This window comes from Marmota marmota, unplaced genomic scaffold (assembly GCF_001458135.2).
Source record: "Marmota marmota marmota unplaced genomic scaffold, marMar, whole genome shotgun sequence".
NCBI lineage: Eukaryota > Metazoa > Chordata > Mammalia > Rodentia > Sciuridae > Marmota > Marmota marmota.
The window spans coordinates 34342900-34361411 of record NW_026000093.1 but is presented as its reverse complement, the minus strand read 5'-3'; the positions used below and the strand labels follow the sequence as shown (position 1 = coordinate 34361411).

Sequence of the window (18512 nt, the reverse complement as noted above, 5' to 3'; positions counted from 1 at the left end):
ATCCATTGTTGGCTTAATTGGCAGATATGGAGGGCTGACTGTACTCCATACTGAAAATCTGTCTTTGGTCTTCTTATATTCCGAAATTTTATAGCCACTGTGGTGGGATACTCTGAATGCTTGAGAAATTATTTTTAAAAGATGGCTAATTTGAAAAGAGATGAGAAATTAAAATGCTGCTGGAAGTGTTGGGTAGGAAGGAAGAAAAATAAAACAACCCGGGCCTACATTAAACAGTCTTCATTAAAATGCTATTGGATTCATTCCTTTGTTTCATACAACTGTGTGTAATTATAGTATACAAAACCTCCAGATCTTCCTGCTATTAAGTATTTAAAAATATCTGTTCCAGATTTTCAAAATAAGTTTCTCATGTACAGTAATTATATCGCATAAAATGTGCAATGCTTAAGATTATTTTTATTACACTAACTTAAATTTAGACTGCTTCTCTTAGGTTGACTTAGTCATTTGTATAATGCTGCCTTGGGTATTTCCTAATAGGACAGGAAATAATTCTATTTGATGTAAGTTCATGGGTGCTAAACACTTGACCAAAAAACATTCAAGAAAAGAAATAAGAAAAATGGTTTCAAATTTTGGGACACCTTTCCATTTGTACAACCTTTGCTGTTGAAATAAATCTCTAAGTTCTGCAATAGGGCTGGCAAGTCACAGGACATGATGATATGGTGGAACAAAACATGGACAGAGATTCAGAAGATACAGGGCTTTGGTCCAGTTGAGCTATCTGGTTCTTGATAGGGTGATAATTCTGTGTTGATAGCTTAGAGAGAAACTCATGAAAGTATTTGTCAAAGTCACTTCCAAGTGGTGAAGTCAAAGCCCCATGATGAGATAGTTTAAATCAGAGGTGCACATCAGCCTAACTTGAGAGTTTCCTGAAATACATTTGGGCCCTACTCCAAGGCCAATAAGATCACAATCTCCCAAAGGAGAATATGCACATTTTTTTTTGAAGACCATGCATTTATGACTTGCATGCCTTGTTATCAACTTCTAAGAGCGGCAAGAACATAGGCTTTTTAGACCCATGGCACCTGGAACAGAATCCTTTTCAAGTCTCAAGTCCCTTAATTTGTGACTTTGGAAAATTCACTAATTCATTGACTCTCAGTTTTTAAAAGAATGGCAATACAAACCTTTCTTTGCACAGTTCTTGTATAAAGAGACAGGTAAAAAAACAACTAGGTCTGAGTAAATATCTTCAGGGGTCTGATAAGTAATCTAAAACATGAAGCTTGAAAGATAACAAGGAATGTTAGGAATTAGCTAATGGGAGAGTACAAACACTTTTGTGTGTTTTTTATTTTATTTTTCTAAGTTTATTTATTTAAATTAGGTATATATGACACCAAAATGCATTTTGATTCATTGTACACAGTTGCAGCACAACTTTTCATTTCTCTGGCTGTACACGAGGTAGTGTTACACCTCATGTGCAGTCTTACACGTATCTAGGGTAATGATGTGCATCTCATTCCACCATCTTTTCTGCCCCCATGCACCCTCCCCAACCTCCCACCACCTTGTGCAAAGTTCCTCCATTTTTTCTCATGCCTAATATATTAATTAAAAAAAAAAAAACACTGAACTAACATCACAAAACATAACTTCAGCCATATCATCCAGTTGTTATCTAATGTATTGACCAAATGAATAACCAATTCCTCAGTGTAAGATAAAATATAAAATGCTAAATTCTGAAGAAATAATTTTCTAGTTTTGTGTAAGGTGCTGCTAAATACAGGATTATATATTGGTTTAACAAATATTCAATGCCATTATATACGAGTAGTTCTAGATAAAGACACCAAAAGAACTAATTCAGAGTATATAGCCAATAGTGTGCATAAAGTAAAATATGTCCATTGGTAATGACACTAAATTAAACTACCAAAGCTATCTTTCCAATTCCAATTTTATGTTCACATTCTATAGATGACTTTGTGACTCCTGTATTTTTTAAATTCAATTTTTAAACACTGTTATTGACTAGAAATATTTGGAATTTCAAATAATTTGTTTTTAAGGGACAGAATATATTTTTAACATAGTAGTTTGTGGGGAAGTGAGGCTCAACATGGTCATTTGTTGGGAAATGAGGATGTTAGCTTAATAAATGTTAAGGCGCCGTCAGGACCAAGACTCTATGACTAAGAAACAATAACTCACTGGGTTTATCACATAAGAGGAACACTGACCAAATGACTCACAATCATTCTTAGAAGTAGAGCATTTCCTAATATATTTTGGGCAAATTTCCTTTATGTGAAATGTTTTCCGATTCCAAACTACAAAACCTGGCAGCTTTCTGACCTAGTTGAATGAGCTGCCCTGGTGCATCATTGTGGTCAGATTTTCTGAACTCCACTAAAATCTGAGCTAAATAATTTTATGAGGCCTACTGCTGATCTTTATTTCAAACCATGACTCCTTCACTTGTTAGACCTGCAGTTATTGCACTTAAATTTTAGTTTCCACATCCCTAGAATGGTGATAAGATTGTGTAGGACTTATCAGGAGGGTTAGGTGAGGTGATGTTTGTAAAGCATTTTCAGAACCCCTGGTACATAGTGCTATTCAGAAAGGCTGGCTGGCATTTTAGTTATCATTTCTACATCCACACAACTAGGGCCCTTTTGTCCCTAGTTGTTTTGGGAATCCTTGAAGTCTCTATAATCATCTGTGCCAGGTGTTTCTGCAGGAGCCACTGCTGCTTGCAAAACCTCTCACAGGCAGTCACTGAAGATCGAACTCAGTCCAAAGCCAAGTGTTATCCACCTCAACACAACCATTATGAGAAGAGGGAAGGTGTTCTATGAGCAAACCTGGCGTCCTCTTCACTTTTACATTTTGAAATTTCCCTTAAGATTTAAATTTTTTTTTCAGAAGGGTCCAACAAAACAATACATATGCGCGTGCACACACATACACCCAAACACACACATAAAAAAATACTTTGCTGTGATAAAGTCCAACTCTCTTAGCCTGGCTTTGAAGACTTTCAAAATCTGGCTGCAGTTCACTTCTCCAGCCTCCCATCCTCATTTCTCCCCTTCTCTTTTGGTTTACTCCACTGCTGGCCACCTTGACTGTGACTCATGCATGTGACACCCTTCCCATCTGCATACTTCAGCCCCAGATGCAGAGCTTTCTCCCACACTGCCAAATCTTGCCCCATTCTAGGGGCAAGGTCAGACCTTGTGGAAAGCTTTCCAGAATACCTGGACCAAGTCAGATCCAAATTCATACCCCATCTTCATCTCTAACTAGCCCTATATTTGTGGATTCTTTAAATAAAATAGAAAGAATTCTACCCCCACTGCTGATAGGAGGACTGATTGTGGCAAACAAGGACCATTAGCACTAACCACTTGTCTCAAGTGTATCAATTACTTCCTTCCTTAAACTGTGGTCATTTCTTCTATTTGCTTATTCATGGAAATGGGGTAGGAACAACTGGAGAGCTACTGGGAAAAAATAATTCAAGATTGAGAGCTCATTCTTTACAACAAATAAATTCTAAGATAAGTTATCAATGTTAAAAATGAACTATCAACAACAGATGAGTGGAAGAAAAAAGACAAGTGAATTTATTTACAAATTTAAAATTAAAGAGGGCTTTCGAAATTTACGGCAAAATAACCAGATGCCAACAGATGAAAATATTGATCATTATAGCTAATTAAAAATGCTCCCTGAGTGTAACTCAGTGGTACAACACCTGCTGAGCAAGGGTTCAGTTCCCTAGCATCAAAGTTCAATGTTTCTACAGCAAGCAAAAGAATGATAATAATAAATACTGAAAAAAATTAAATTATATCAAACCAAGATAATACATATTAAACTTGTATTATGAAGGTCTAATGTCCTTAATTTATAAAAAGACTTACATGTCAATTAAAAAGTACTGAAAACTCCAATAAAAATTAGGTAATGTAACTCAGTCAAGTACACAAACAATAAATATGAAATAATCAATTTCATTCATAAAAAAATCAATTTCACTATAAATTGAAGAAAAAAGATACCATTTTTTAAACTTATTCAACTGGTAAAAATTAGAGAGTACCCAGTGGTGGTCATGGTGTAAAGTCATAGGCCTTCTTAGGCACTGTTTTAGGGATGTAAATTGGTGCTACTTTTGCTGAGAAAAATTTAGCAACATTTACCAAAATAAAATATGCATGTTCCCTTGACTCACCACTTCCAGTGCTATAAAGTGAGCTGCGAAATAAATTTAATATCTGCATAGATGGCAGGGGGTGTAACTCAGTGGTACAGTGCTTGCCTAGCATGCATGAGGCCCTGGTTTGATTCCCAGTACTGAGAAAAGAAAAAATAGGCCTTCACAGAAATAAGCTAATTGCAAATGTAATGGAAAAAAAAGGTTATCTACTTGTCAATAGATGACTGATGAATGAAGTTATGACACATACAAAACACAGAATTCTACAGTTATTTTAAAAGAATGACATTCACAAAGACATTTCTTAGAAATATTAAGGGAGAAAGAGCAAATAAGGAAGATGACGTCATTTATATACATTTGAAATGTGGGGTGAGGAGGTGGGGTGTATATCCACAGGCACACATAACCTTAAGTATTTTTCATATATAAGAAACAAGTGGTTAGTTTTGGAGGACCTAGATGGAGAAAGACAGAATAAAGCAATTTTTATGTTTTTCTGAACTCTTGGAAGGTTATACTTATGACCCTTGATTCCACCCCCCCACCCCGGCTTTTTTTTTTGCAAGGCTCAGGATTGAACCAGGGGCCTCCGTCATGCTAGGCAGGCCCTCGACCACTGAGCTACATCCCCAGACCACCCCCCAACCTTGTTTTTTGAAGATGCTATTCATGAAGTAAAGTTGATTCTCAAATAGCTAATGTAATATGCAATCAAAGACAGGCCTTGCCCAGTATGAATAATAGAAAGTTTACATTGATTTTCCTCTGTGTCAAAACCCTGGGACTGCAGTTCTCTTCCATGGGGTATTTTCTGGCTGTTGTAGTTAGGTTCCAAGAAGTATCTGCTACAGTGAGAAATCTTGCTGACTGGCATATTAATTTTCCCCTCAAACTAAAGTCATGTTTAGCAATTAGAGTCCATCTAGCTTGGGTAAGCTCTGCACAAACATGAGGATATTCTTAGCTTCATTCTCTTGTTCACTGGACTTAAGGGCAGAGCTGCTGATATTTGTAAAATGGAAGAATGGATAATAAAGAAGTGGAAGGATGGAAAGAGGGATAGGAGAACAGAAGAAGTGTCTTCCTGGTCAGATAAGCAGATCCTCCCCCTGCCTTCCCCTCAAGGCAGCACCCTCATTTTATATGCTACCAGTCAACCAGTCAGATGCTGAAGCTGCCCTTGTTCACTCATCCTGACTTTCTCTTATTCTTTTGGAACCTGCTTCTAAACATCTTGGATTTTCCCGAAGGACAATTTCTCTGAGAAGCACCCAGCATGTACACCAATCCCCAGTTTCTTTTATTCATATTCATTTCCCTAATTTTCTACCTCTGAGCACAGAGTTTGACACAAAGTCCTGATTGTTCTTTTGTTCCTTTTGACCAACATTTGGCTTATACAATCCAGCATTTGACTCATTGTTAATATCTTTCCACAAATGTACTGAGTGACTGGATGCCCAGCACCAACGTAGGACTTGGGCCTAAGTTTTTAACTTTTTAACCTTACATCTAAATTTTATCTACATAATTAACAACTTGTCTATTGTAGACCTTTGTTCCCATTCATCAGCTAGGAAAACTAGAGAGGTACAGAGGCATTTGAAAAGGCTCATTTTGGAACTGGAAATAATTTATTAACTGGATTAATAAAAGTGCAATTTACTATGATGTTTACTATACTATATGTTATATTATATGTTTATTATATTAAAGATTGGAACTCTAGTAATAGATAAAGGTAACAAACATGTCACTTTGACAGGGGGCACTTACACGGTCCCAAGGGCAATTGTGAGAGGTAGAATTGACCTTCAGAACCATTTGTGATACCTCAACCCTACCTGCACAAATGATGTAAAAAGGTCACATAAAATTTACCTTGAGCATCAGATACCGCTTAATTATTTTTGAAATGACAACATTGCTTTACATGGAGCCACTATCACATAACCTTTATAAATTGATGATATCTTTTTTCCTCATGTGAAAATGTGGCTGTGAGTTTATTAGCTGCTAAAATTTGAACATATTCAAATTTACAAATAATGGGAAAAGTCTTAAGTCCTCAGCCCTAACACTCCATTGCGACCATCAGGGGCACCTGCACAGTCACACTGGGGCTATCAGAGCTTCCTGCCATCACTTACGTCATGTAGGTGAAAAACGTGCTGAGAGGCTCCAAGGAATGATTCCGGAAATAGTCAAATTCTCCACACAGCTTTTTCCTCATCTCGGTGTCAATTTTGGAAACAGTAAGAGGATTTGTTTGATTAGCCAAGAAATTACCATAATCAGTGGTTTGAAGATGAATTTTCAGATCTGAAATGAAAAGAGATCACAAATCAAGTTAAATTTTCAGCATGCATAAATAGCTTTTTCAATATTAACTGAACGTGTAGTAACTTTAAGGTAAAACACTTAGTGTCTTACTAGATTTCAATATAATGTCTGTATGTCATTTAAACTTGCGTGTTCATCTCTGAAGCCATGAAAAATTCAGTGTAAATATGCGTATTATAGCACACCAAAAAATTTTCCAATTATCTCAGAAATCTGGTATTTTTTCACAGAGCTAGAAAGAAAGAACAACAGAAACCTAGTAGAGATGGTTTTACCTGAGCCAGTTTTAGTCATTTTGAAGTAGCTGTTTGGGAAACTGTTGAGTGGATACTAAGTCTCTGTCCCAAATTGACAGAAAAGAAAAATGTATTAGTAATCACTCCCATGGAGTGGCAGCCATCACTGCCCCATTTCAACTTCTTTCATTATAAATAAAGAACCCACAGCTCAGTATGGCTAAATACTGGAGTTATATAATGGCTGAAATAGGACAGGAGAAGATACTTCTGTTAAAAATCCAACATATCCAACATCATGTCTACCAGACTATGCCATGCATTCTTTAAATGTCAGTGGTTTGGGTTATTAGATGATTGAATTAAATTCCAGCTTCTTCTTTTTTGGGGGGCAGCGGGTACTGGAGATTGAACTCAGAGGCACTCAAGCACTGAGCCATATCCTCAGCCCCATTTTGTATTTTATTTAAAGACAGGGTCTCACTGAGTTGCTTAGTGCCTTGCTTTTGCTGTGGCTGGCTTTGAAGAGATCCTCCTGCCTCAGTTTCCTGAGTAGCTGGGATTACAAACTGTGATAGCACCTAGCTAAATTCCAACTTCTTTTGTTGTCATTTCCTTCTGAGAAAATTCCACCCCTCAAACCCAGTGCTGGGGCTAGAACCCAGGGCTAATGGTATCTCCATTAATATGTAATTTTGATGCATCAGTTAAAAATAAATGCTTATACATAAAAAAGAAGAAACCATGCTATACAAGATAAGTATATACAATTTTTAATGTTAAATTTTATAAAAGGTGGTAGAAAAGGAGAGGTAAGATGAAGTAAACACTGGAGCATTCTGGAGGGCTTGGTATCTGTATCCTGGGAATAAGAGGTCTATGAATTGATAGCCTTGGGGGAGAGTGGATCTGGCATTAGGCAAGATATAGTTCTTGAGTGGCTGAGATACAGGGTATGGGCCATTCTTCTTTGGCATTCCAAGTAGATTTTGCATTGAAAGGCTCTTTTATTTGCTTGATTATATAATTAATGAATTCACTTAAAAATAGTTATGCTTTTTTTGTGTGTGCGTGTGCCTTGTTTCACTTTTATTTTGGCAGTTCAGATTTTTAAGTACTTTGACAGTTTGCATTCTCAGCACCAAGGAATATTTGCCAACAGAAGTGACACAAATGGTATTTCTTTCAAAACCACGATATTTTGCTCGGTGACATATGTTTCTTCTAAGCTAAGCAACTTTCAAACCTCTCAGTTGCCAGAGAGATGCTGAAGTTTAATGTCTCCAGTGTTTCAGGCCCTGTAGGAACTGTGGAATCAGGAGTCAGTGGAGAGGCAGGTAGACTACAAGACACCCTGTTCCCAGCTTCAAAGTAATCCAAGGGAACTCACATGTGGATTCTAAGGAAACCCTAGAATGTGAAATATTTGCTCTGCGATGATGGTAGATTACTACTAAGAAAAACAACAGTGCTCATAGATTTATAATTTTCAAAATTGGTTCACTTAATTTTTTTCCCTGCATTTCTTTAAATGCTTATCTAAGCAGGGATGTCAGTAATAAGACTTTGTGGTCAACTATGTTTGGAATAAATAGGCTTTTTATTGCAGGAATTGAAAGACTATAAATATACATGTGCCTGCATGTTTGTACATGGGTAAAATATTAAAAAGTATCCTCCAAAAGTTGCAGTTGCCTAGTTAAAGGAACTATATGAGATCACTTGACTACTCAATGAGTCAGGACAGGGAAGTAAGAGATCATGATCACCTTCTATTAATTTGTTGGCAGATCATTTTTAGAGTATATTATTGTTTTTCCAAGCAGTGTCCTGCTTGGGCCTCTGTATAAAAATCAATGTCCAGCCTGGTGCAGTGGTGAACACCTATAATGGCAGTTATTCAGGATACTAAGGCAGGACAATTGTAAATTTGAGACCAGCCTGGGTAACTTAGCCAGTTAAATTAAAAAAGAAAGAAAGAAATTTTAAAAGGGCTGGTGAAAGAACTCAGTGGTAGAGCCCTGCTGGATCCTACTCCATATAGAGACCAAAAAAGTGTGTATTTGACCTACCAACCTCCAGGAAGGCTATGACAAAGAAGCACATTAGAGGTGCCTGTCCAGGATGTTGTCACCAAGTGGCCCCCTGTCCATTCTCGCCTCCTGCTGGTGCTGAACTTATGGAATTTATCTGACCTTTCATTTTTCTTTTCTTTTCTATCACTGAGCTGTACCCCCAGCCTTTTTTTATTTTTCTTTTTTAGTTGTAGGTGGACATGATACTTTTATTTTATTTATTTATTTTTATATGGTGCTGAGATCAAATCCAGTGCCTCACATGTGCTAGGCAAGCGCGCTACCACTGAACTATAACTCCAACACCTCCTCCCAAATCAAGACCCTCTATCTCATATTTTACTATGAGAGAGGGTCTTGCTAAGTTATAGGACAAATTGGCCTAGAACTTGCCACCCTCCTGCCTCAGCCTCCCAAGTAACTGGGATTACAGGCCTATGCCACTGCATACTATGTTTCTGAACTCTGTTTCCTCGCCTACAAAATGGATATAGAGGGCTGGGGACATAGCTCAGTGGTAGGATACTTGCCTAACATACTCAACTTGATCCCCAGCACCACATATACACAAAGTATACTGAGTATCAAATCTATGCTTGCAGGCTATATCACGGATTAGAATAAGTAAGAAGACAGTCCTTTCTTAGTCCCCAGCTCCAAATAATAATAATAGTAGCAGCAGCAGCAGTAGTAGTAGTAATAGTAGTAGTAGTAATAATAATAATAATAATACTGCTATAGGGAGGTCACTTTCAAAATATTTTAATTCAACTGGCTTAAAACTTTGGTTATTATTCTCTAAATCAGAAATTTGCCAACCAATGTATTGGATTCTACCATCAGATCTAATAATTACTTAGACTTTTAATAAATATATCAATATCTATAAAACCAGACATGTGTTCCTCCACTTTTATGAAGCTATTGCCATTCATGTGATGTGGAAACTTCAGTCTTCTTTAGTGTTTTTTTTTTTTTTTTAAATGCCAAATCCCTTGCATTTCTTCTCTGACTTCTACTCTTTATTTTCGGGTTTAGAATGACTGACCTAGATTATTGTGTCTACCTCTTAGGTTTTTCTAGGCGTGTTTTCCCTCACGTGTTTCCAGCCTCAAGTTTAATCTTTCTTAAGAATTGTTTTGCTCCTTTAATTGTCTAAGAAGGAGTTTAGAGCCTCTTAAAATTTTCGGTAAATTATTGATGACATCCTCTCAACCTGGTAAGTATTTAGGTAGTAAATAGTGTCTTGTTGTTCTTTACACTCTCCACGGCACCTAATAAAACTGTTGTCACATAGCTGTGCCTCAAATCTTTGGTTTAATTTGTGATTAAAACCTGGTGAGGCAGGTGTATAGGGTTCAGAGAAATTGGTGACAGTCAATAGGGACTACATGTTCCATGCTTCAGATAAATGGCAGGAACAGAAATACAGGGTTAAAGTTTAAATTAGAGATGATTAAAAGAAAAAGCACTGCATGATTTATGCTTAAGATCAATGGTATAAAGGCCCCTCTAATTACTCCATTGTCCAAGATAAACAGCAAGAAAACATCAAAGGATGCAAACAGGTCAGACCATAACTCCTTGACCCAAAGTACCTGAGACCCTCATTTAAATGCATTTCCGTGTTACAAGATACACCCACAGGGAGGACCCAACACAATTTTAGACACATTTTTAACAATATTCAAAATGAGGCAGGTACATCAAGAGACTGCAGCATAATGATGAATATTGCTATGCAAACTAAAAATATCCAAATTCCTAATCCACCACTGTATAAATGCTCTGCACTCTGACTTTCTTGTCACTCTGCCTGTGGAGTGGTCACTTTATTGCCCGGCTACTCTGTATATGAAGTAGCCACCTTGCTATACTAATCAATGCCATAAATGATTCTTTCTAACCCTTTCTTCATCAGATTTCTATCCTGCACAAGTTTAAGGATTCACTGAGTCAGTGACACTGGGACCAGTAGACCAGCAGTCACACAGCGCCTCATTAGTTCAGTATTAACAGTGTTGCAACTCAATTGATTCTTATTCCTAGAATGACTATTTTCAAAGTGGTACCCTTTGAAGGAGAATGGAATTAGCTAGTCATATGCCAAATACCACTATCCAAGACCATGCAACGGAAATAACCATTTCAGGAATTCCAGCGTCTAGCAGGAAAGGATTCTTGTTGTACATGCACTCCAATTCCCAGAAATACTTAAGATTGACAGTTTAAAAACCGTCTTCAAATATTTCTGATCCTCTCCTGAACTGGGAGTTAAGCCAGGGTGCTGAGAGCCACGGCCGAGTCTGTATGGCCCCTGGCATTTTGCCAACAGTATTGATTGACAGGCGAGGCATTACTATCTGCCTCTGCCGCAACTTTTGAGTTCTCGCACTATTTTGGAGTTCTCGTGGGGATTTCCGGGGATTCCCCGAGAGTTCCCATTGGTTGGGGAAGTGCAGGAGGAGGGATTTCCGAGAGAGATATTTCCGGCTGGGGGTTCCTGGAGAAGCCTCGTGGCGTTCGGGAGGATTCCCCGGGAGCTGTGTGAAGTGTTTTCCTGCAGTTTAAAAATAAAGTTTGTTCCTGCTTCAGTGGCTCGTGATTTGTGCCCAGCCAGACTGCGGCACCAGGGATATACTATCTCAGTATCAGACAAGAAAGCACCCATGCTAAAGGTTGAACAGCCCACTTATCCCATAGCCAGGAGCTAGAAGAGCTTGACATAAGACCAAACATTTAGACATTTCTTCTTCTCCTCTTTTTTTTTTCTTTTTAGGATAGGAGAGATAGAGAGAGGAGAGGAGAGAGAGAGCAAGAAAAGACAGAAGAGAGGGAGAAAGAAAGATGGAGAGGAAAGAGGGAGAGAGAGAGTAAGGAGAGAAAGAAGAGACACAGAAAGGAAGGAGGGGGAATGTTTAGACATTTCTAATGTTCATTTTGAGATTTTTCCTATGCAAAATACAGTCTTGTGCTATAAGAGGCAGGAGAGAGAAAAGTGTCAGGTGTATTTTCTGCCCATAAAAAGCTTATGATAGGATTGGGGATGTAGCTCAGTGGTAGAGCGCTTGTCCCCAGCACCACAAAAACAAAACAAAACAAAGTGACAACAAAACTGGCTTATAGTGTAGGAGACAGAGGCACTTACTCACTCATGAGCTAAGAGTCTAACTTGGATAGTCTCTGCATCATCAAAGACAACAGAGACAAGTGTCCTGCTTCAGTGTGATACACCTATGCAAATGTCACTGATGCTATATAGCATTAGATTCATTGCAAGTTTCATTGGAGCACAAATGAGACACTATCAGTTCTCCCTCACAAGGTTATAGCAGTATTAAAAGGTTGATAGAGGATCAGGATTGAAAGGAGACTTTAAAGGGAGTGAATGTTCTTCAGGCAAACCACATGGAGAATGGAATTTGTGATTGAAGGAATAGCTTTAGAAAAAGCAGAGTGTGCTGAGGAAGTTCTTGAGACCAGCCAGACCACTGGAGGAATTTAAGCCAAGAGAGACATTTCTTCTGCTTCATGGAAGCCATTTGTGGATATACATTTTTTAATATAAAACAGAAAAAAATAAGTGCTATAATTACAAATAATGTCTTAGGAATCATGGAGAAGGTTCTTTGAAATAAGAGTCTTCTTCTTATATGTATTGTTTAATTTAAAAATAGGTAGTGGGTATATACCACATGCATGCATGCAGGCATACACACACACAAACACACAGGTAAACAGTGAAAGTTCTAGACTTGTCATCCACTCATCTACCACTGCTGCTGCTTATTGCCTGCCCCAGGTAACTACTATTTCCTGTTTCCCTTGGATCCTTTTACACTGTCTCTGAATCTATAAAATCATATAGGACACATTTTTACAATTTATCACTCTTTTCTATTCAAGAGTATCATTCCACTCCAGGTTCTTCCTCACACTTATCTCATTTAATATATCTCCAGTAATGTTTTCATTCCTAACATCTTAAGAGTGCTTCCTCATGCTTTCCCCATTTTTATTGCTGCAGAATATTCATTATATAAATCTTACATAACTTATTTTAATCAGTTCCCTACAGAGGGACATTCGATTTGCTTCCATCTTCTGCTATTCCAAGCAATGCCACAGTGAGATCTGGTATTGCTGTCATCTCACACGTGAGCATGTCTGTTTGTGGGACGTGGGATTCCTGAGGCGAATGTGCATTTATTTATAATTTCGGTGGGTACTGTCCAACTATCCTCCTTAAGGATTTCTTATTTTTCTAATATTTTCATTCTCCACTTTTAAGGCAAGGACTGTATCTTATTCATCTTTACTTCCTTGGCCCTAGCTGGAAAATGCTAAATACATGATTACTGAATTAATTCGTACCTGACAGCATAGTTGGAGAAGGACGGAAGAAAAGTCAAATCTCTTAAAAGGAATGTAATTGTTATTGAGATGGTAATAGGCTCTCTTCATTCCCTTTCCAAAAAATGCATAAATGGGAACAAAATAAAAACTCCATCCAGTTCTCTCCACATCCTGAGAGCCAGTGAACATGTTTACCACATGTTTTAGAAAAAGCCCATATATTACTAAACTTTACTAGTTTCACCATCTTGTTTTTCTCCAAGAGGAAAGAATATTTACATGACAGCCACACTTTTAATTAAAATCCTGATAAAAATAGTAAGGCTAATTTTCAAAAGAATATAACTTCTTTTTTTTTTGTACTTTGGAAAGACTGAGTCCCAGTGACTGGGTCAGGTGCCTGTTAGTCAGGGACAAGCCTTGGAATAGATGAGCATTTCTGATCACACTTGCTCCCTTATGCATGTGAACTAGCACAATTATGAATACTAAGGCTTTCCACAGCTTTTCTGGGGTATCTTTATCTCTTCTAAATTTACCTGAAGATTTATGTGTTCCTTGTAAGTACTGCTAACACAGTTTGTTGCTATCTGAATACTTTTAAATATTAGAGGACTTTAAAGGACTAAAAGCAAATTCTACCTTCGCCATGTCAGCTTTTCTTTCACAGAAAGCACCTGCTTTACCATGTAGTACTGTAATTACACAGTTAACTTCTCTTCTTTATCCATAATTTGTACAGTACACACTTTCTGCAAACATCAACAGAAATCCTTAAGTCCTTAATTTCTATCCCCCCAAAATGCCCTTGACTGATCCTCAACTCTGAATCTAGCTCTAAAGGTGGCTGGGTCTCTCTAAGCACATTTATGGATGCAACAAATGCACTGCTTTTCAGTTATTTCCCAACATCCTGGAAAATCATCGAATTTAAAGCAGTCCTTATTATTTTCTATTATCAAAATGGAGCTGATATCAATTCAATCCAAATATTCATGCATCTTCAACTTATACTCAGGGAGTAGTAGCATTTTGGCGGGGAAAGAGACACAGATTATTTCTGTCCTCCACCGCTGACAGTTTGTAGGTTGATCACAGCCATTCTAAGTCTCAGTGTCCTCAACTGTTAAGTGAGGACGTGTGAAATTCTTATTTAGATTCATTTATTTGTGTATTTGCAGCACTGGGGATTGAACCCGGGGCCTCGCACATGTTAAGCAAGTGCTTTGCCACTGAGCTATATCCCCAGCCCTAGATTTATTTTTTTCAGCAGCCATAATTACCCAAAAGTGGTTTGATGATTCATACTTAATATTTCTGGGAGCCTCCAAATGTAGATTGGCATGCAGACTCGAAATGAATAACCGAAAAAATATATATTACTGAGAAGGTAGAAACGACGAGATGTTAAAGTGACAAAGCAATGTGTATATGACAGTGTTTCTTAAACAGGGTACAAGGATGGGTCCATGATCCCCTGACATTGTATGGAAAATTGTATGTGTGCACATATATATTTATTTCTAAGAAGCTTCATTCTTGAGGTCTCCAAAAGGGTCTGAAAGTATTCTTTCTTTCCCAAATTGCAAATGAAGCTTCCAAATTCAGCTGAGTACTTATTTAGATGCTAGATCTGTTAACCTCATTCCTTACTTCTCTCCCTATCTCAACAGAATATTTTGGTCAAAAGGGCCCATAGCAGAAAACATTGGGAATGACTTTTAAATTCCTAATTTTAATCTTTTTTTAAACCTATTTGTTTCCTAGAATTCTTTCCATGACTTAAGATATGGATTTTCCATGGTTTCTCTCTGAATTCTCGTAAGCAGGCTAAACACTGTTTTTGGTATTGCAAAGATATTTTATGTGTTGGTTACATTTAAATTTGCATTTCTTACCTCATTTAAAGGCTTGAGTGAAAATGAAACAGAACTTATTTAAATGGCTTCTCTCAGAAGCACTTATTCTGCTCTGTGTTCTTTAAGTTTGTCATATTTATGCAGATTTTTCTATACATGATTAACATTCTCCAGTCACCAGACTCCTAATTTAATGTGCTGAAGAGATTTAGGATTGGAATTGTATTGTAATTACTTGTAGCCAACAGAATTAGTTACCATCTGAAAGATTCTAGCTGTTTCCACTGCTGAGGAAAGGACAGGGTGTAACTCATTTGGGGTGTTTAACTCTGGCTTTAACTGGTCACAACCATAAACAAGTGACCTCAGCACTCTTCTGCTCTACCTGAAAAGCCTGCAAAGTCACCTTCAGAAGACTTTTCAGTTTGTTTTTACCTTTCCTGGGAGGCTTTATCCTTAGTGCTTACAGGTTTCTTTAGAATAATCTGGAAGTTTTAAAGCATTTTATTGACTCTACAATTATGCTTCAAGATGACCAAGTGAAGCTTGTTCTTAATAATGAAAATACTACTTCAAATATGGGATCTTTGGTAAGGTTTTGGAAAAAAAAATGTGGTTTAAAGGTAATTTCCATAAACCTTGTTTATTTCTCCCTGTAACTCACCTAAATGGGCATTTGCCATCACATGTTACAAATGGGGACTTGGAGGCACCCATGGACACATGGCAGAGGTAAAAGCCAGGACTTCTGAATCCAGGGCTGTGCCCACCACCGACCTGATTTTTTGCATTTTTCCCCCATTGATCTTCTGACAATTTGGTGAAACACTTTTCCAAATACTGTTTATAAATATGTAGAATGAAAACACATAGGATTACTAATATTTTAAAATACAGATATCCAAATTTTTTAAAATAAATATTGTACTTCTTTAATAAGATGTTAAAAATCAAACTTAAAGGATGAGTGTAATCTTTATTCTGGCTTCCAAAGAGAAAAAAAAAATAAATGATTTTTCAAGATATCTACAAGAACGTTAAATGGATATGAAAATATTTAATTTTTGTTGGTGACAAAGCCACAGGTACTGCTTACACCAACCACCCTGATTTGTACCCTAAGTTCATGATGAAAGGAAGTGTTAAATTTCACTTAGACTTACTGGAGATCTAATTTTTTTTCCTCTTCCAAGTTCATAAATACCCCCAAATCTGGACTCCAGAAACAAGAACCTCCTCAGGACACAGGCCAATGGGATCATGGTCCCTTCTCCTTGCTTCCAGAGAGCGACATCATTTCCACCTTTCCTTTCTAAAGGGTGAGAAGAGCACACTTACCTTCCAGGGTCTCACACTGGACCAGGTTGATATAGTCCTGCTGGGTCAGGAGGCTGGCTTTGCATCCTCGGACCAGGCCCTCCAGGTAGCCATGGTCCACATTGAAGTATAGCTCTGCGCTCTCAAGCATGGGGAAGGATCGCAGGGGATCAGGATGAGCAGCTCCGAGGCCTGGTCAGCCTCTGTACACTTGCACCAGTCTGGAAAAAGTGCTGGTTGCACAAACAATCTCTCAGCTGATCGTCAGGATGTTTGTGACTAGTTTCCTCCGGTTTCAGTGGCTTTCAATACTCTATGTTCAGCCCTGTTTTTATGGCAACAGTGAGTGAGCCATATGACCCAAGTAAACCCTGGGAGCAGATCCTACTGGGAGGAAATTAGGACCTAAGGGGGAGGGGGAGGGGCTCCACTCTTCCCGCCCAGAGCACCAGCCCCTGACTGCAATGGGAAGGCTTCAGACACCTGAATGTTTTGTAAATATTTCCATAACCATATGAGCTTTCGATTATAAATTGCACTTGTTCCTTTTTTTTTTTACAACTATTAATATGTACCAAGAGAAGGCTTTTTTCAGAATAAAAAAAGGAACTACATAGATTGATCAATCAAATATGAGCAGGCTGTTTGAAGACTCTTGTGAAGCTAATTCTACAACATGGTTTGTAAAACAAATGTTACTAATGTTTAAAATTGCCAAGGGATGAATGCTTCTTACAGTTTAGGGGCAGAGCCCGCTGCTGATTCTGTAATAAATAATCCACTGCTTTGCAAAATTTGACTGTTTATAAAGTACTCTTCATTTTCTTTTTCCCATCTGAACTGCATGATTACTTTGAGATGAGTATCTGCACAGGTACTATTACTACTTAACTCACAAACAAGGAATCAATTCTCAGAAGCTGGAAGGCAGCTCAAAATGCACAGGTGGTAATGCAGTAGGTGTTAAATGAAGCAGGGACTTAATTGTTGTGTTTAATGCTGCAAAAAGAAGTACTCATTCTCCCAGTATACTTAGATTGAAAACTTTGTCAAATAACTCAAGCACTATTTGCATATACAGTGTTTCACATTCTTAATTGGAGTTAAAGTGCCAGAAATTCTCTGGACTTTGTCTCCATATTTCCAAACTGTGTGGGAGAAGTAGGAAAGAACCAATGTAATTCTGTTTTAGTTGCTGAAAACCACAGAGAATCAAACTTAGCTTTACACAGTGCCTGACTTTGAAAGTGCCCCCCAAATAGGATTGGCTCTTAATATGTCATCATTATCCCTCCTTCCCCTAACTGTTCCACCATCGCAAACATCCTGAATATGTTTTGTGTTGAATCATATGAGCTTGTTTATTATTTTGATAGTTCTGCAAGTGGTCACACATCAGCTATTTCTCAGAATTCAAATTAAGGCAAACTTGCAATGAAATTATAAAAATAAACTTCTCTTTTCCTAATAATTTTTATTATGTTTTACTATTATTTGTGCACTTGAGGTTATTGTGTCTACTGTAGATGTATGGCAGACATTTTGGGGGGGACAGAGCGGGAGGGGAAGGTACCAGAGATTGAACTCAGGGGCACTCAATCACCTAGCCATATCCCCAGCCCTATTTTGTATTTTATTTAGAGACAGGGTCTCACTGAGTTGCTTAGCACCCTGCCTTTGCTGAGGCTGGCTTTGAACTCATGATCTTCCTGTCTCAGCCTCCGGAGCCTCTGGGATAATAGATGTTTGGCCATCACTCCCAGCTGGCAGATATTTCTGTTGCAGTTTTTGTAGTGCTAGGGATTGAACCTAGGGCTTCACATATGCTGGGAAAGTACTACTGAACTATACTCCAACCCAGTTGGGTTGAGATTCTATATAACAGTGTGCTACCATATACCATGTATATTTCTTCTTGGCCAATCATGGCAGGAGTGTTTACACCATGAAAATAGGCAAATTTAAAAAAACTAGGGCTTCATTTCTAGTTTGATTGATTGTTCAGTCATAAGAGAATGATGGAGAAAATGTTAATAAAGCAAATTAAACTTAAAAATGTGTAATGTCTATAAGCCATCACGTTGTAAGTTGCAAGAAATTTGAAGAAATA

The 18512-nt window shown here is 37.8% G+C and overlaps 1 protein-coding gene across 1 annotated transcript in view; it reads right to left on the bottom strand.

Annotated features, from left to right (window-relative positions):
• The window catches only part of Atp6v0d2 (ATPase H+ transporting V0 subunit d2), a 44386-nt gene extending 27624 nt beyond the window's left edge, over positions 1-16762 (bottom strand). Inside the window, exons 1-2 of the mRNA XM_048782850.1 lie at positions 16424-16762; positions 6367-6538 (exon numbers count right to left, since the gene is read on the bottom strand). Of these exons, the coding sequence (XP_048638807.1) occupies positions 6367-6538; positions 16424-16553 (302 nt within the window). The 5' untranslated portion in view covers positions 16554-16762. The remainder of the gene's footprint in view (positions 1-6366; positions 6539-16423) is intronic.
• Between the last annotated feature and the right edge of the window lie 1750 nt (positions 16763-18512).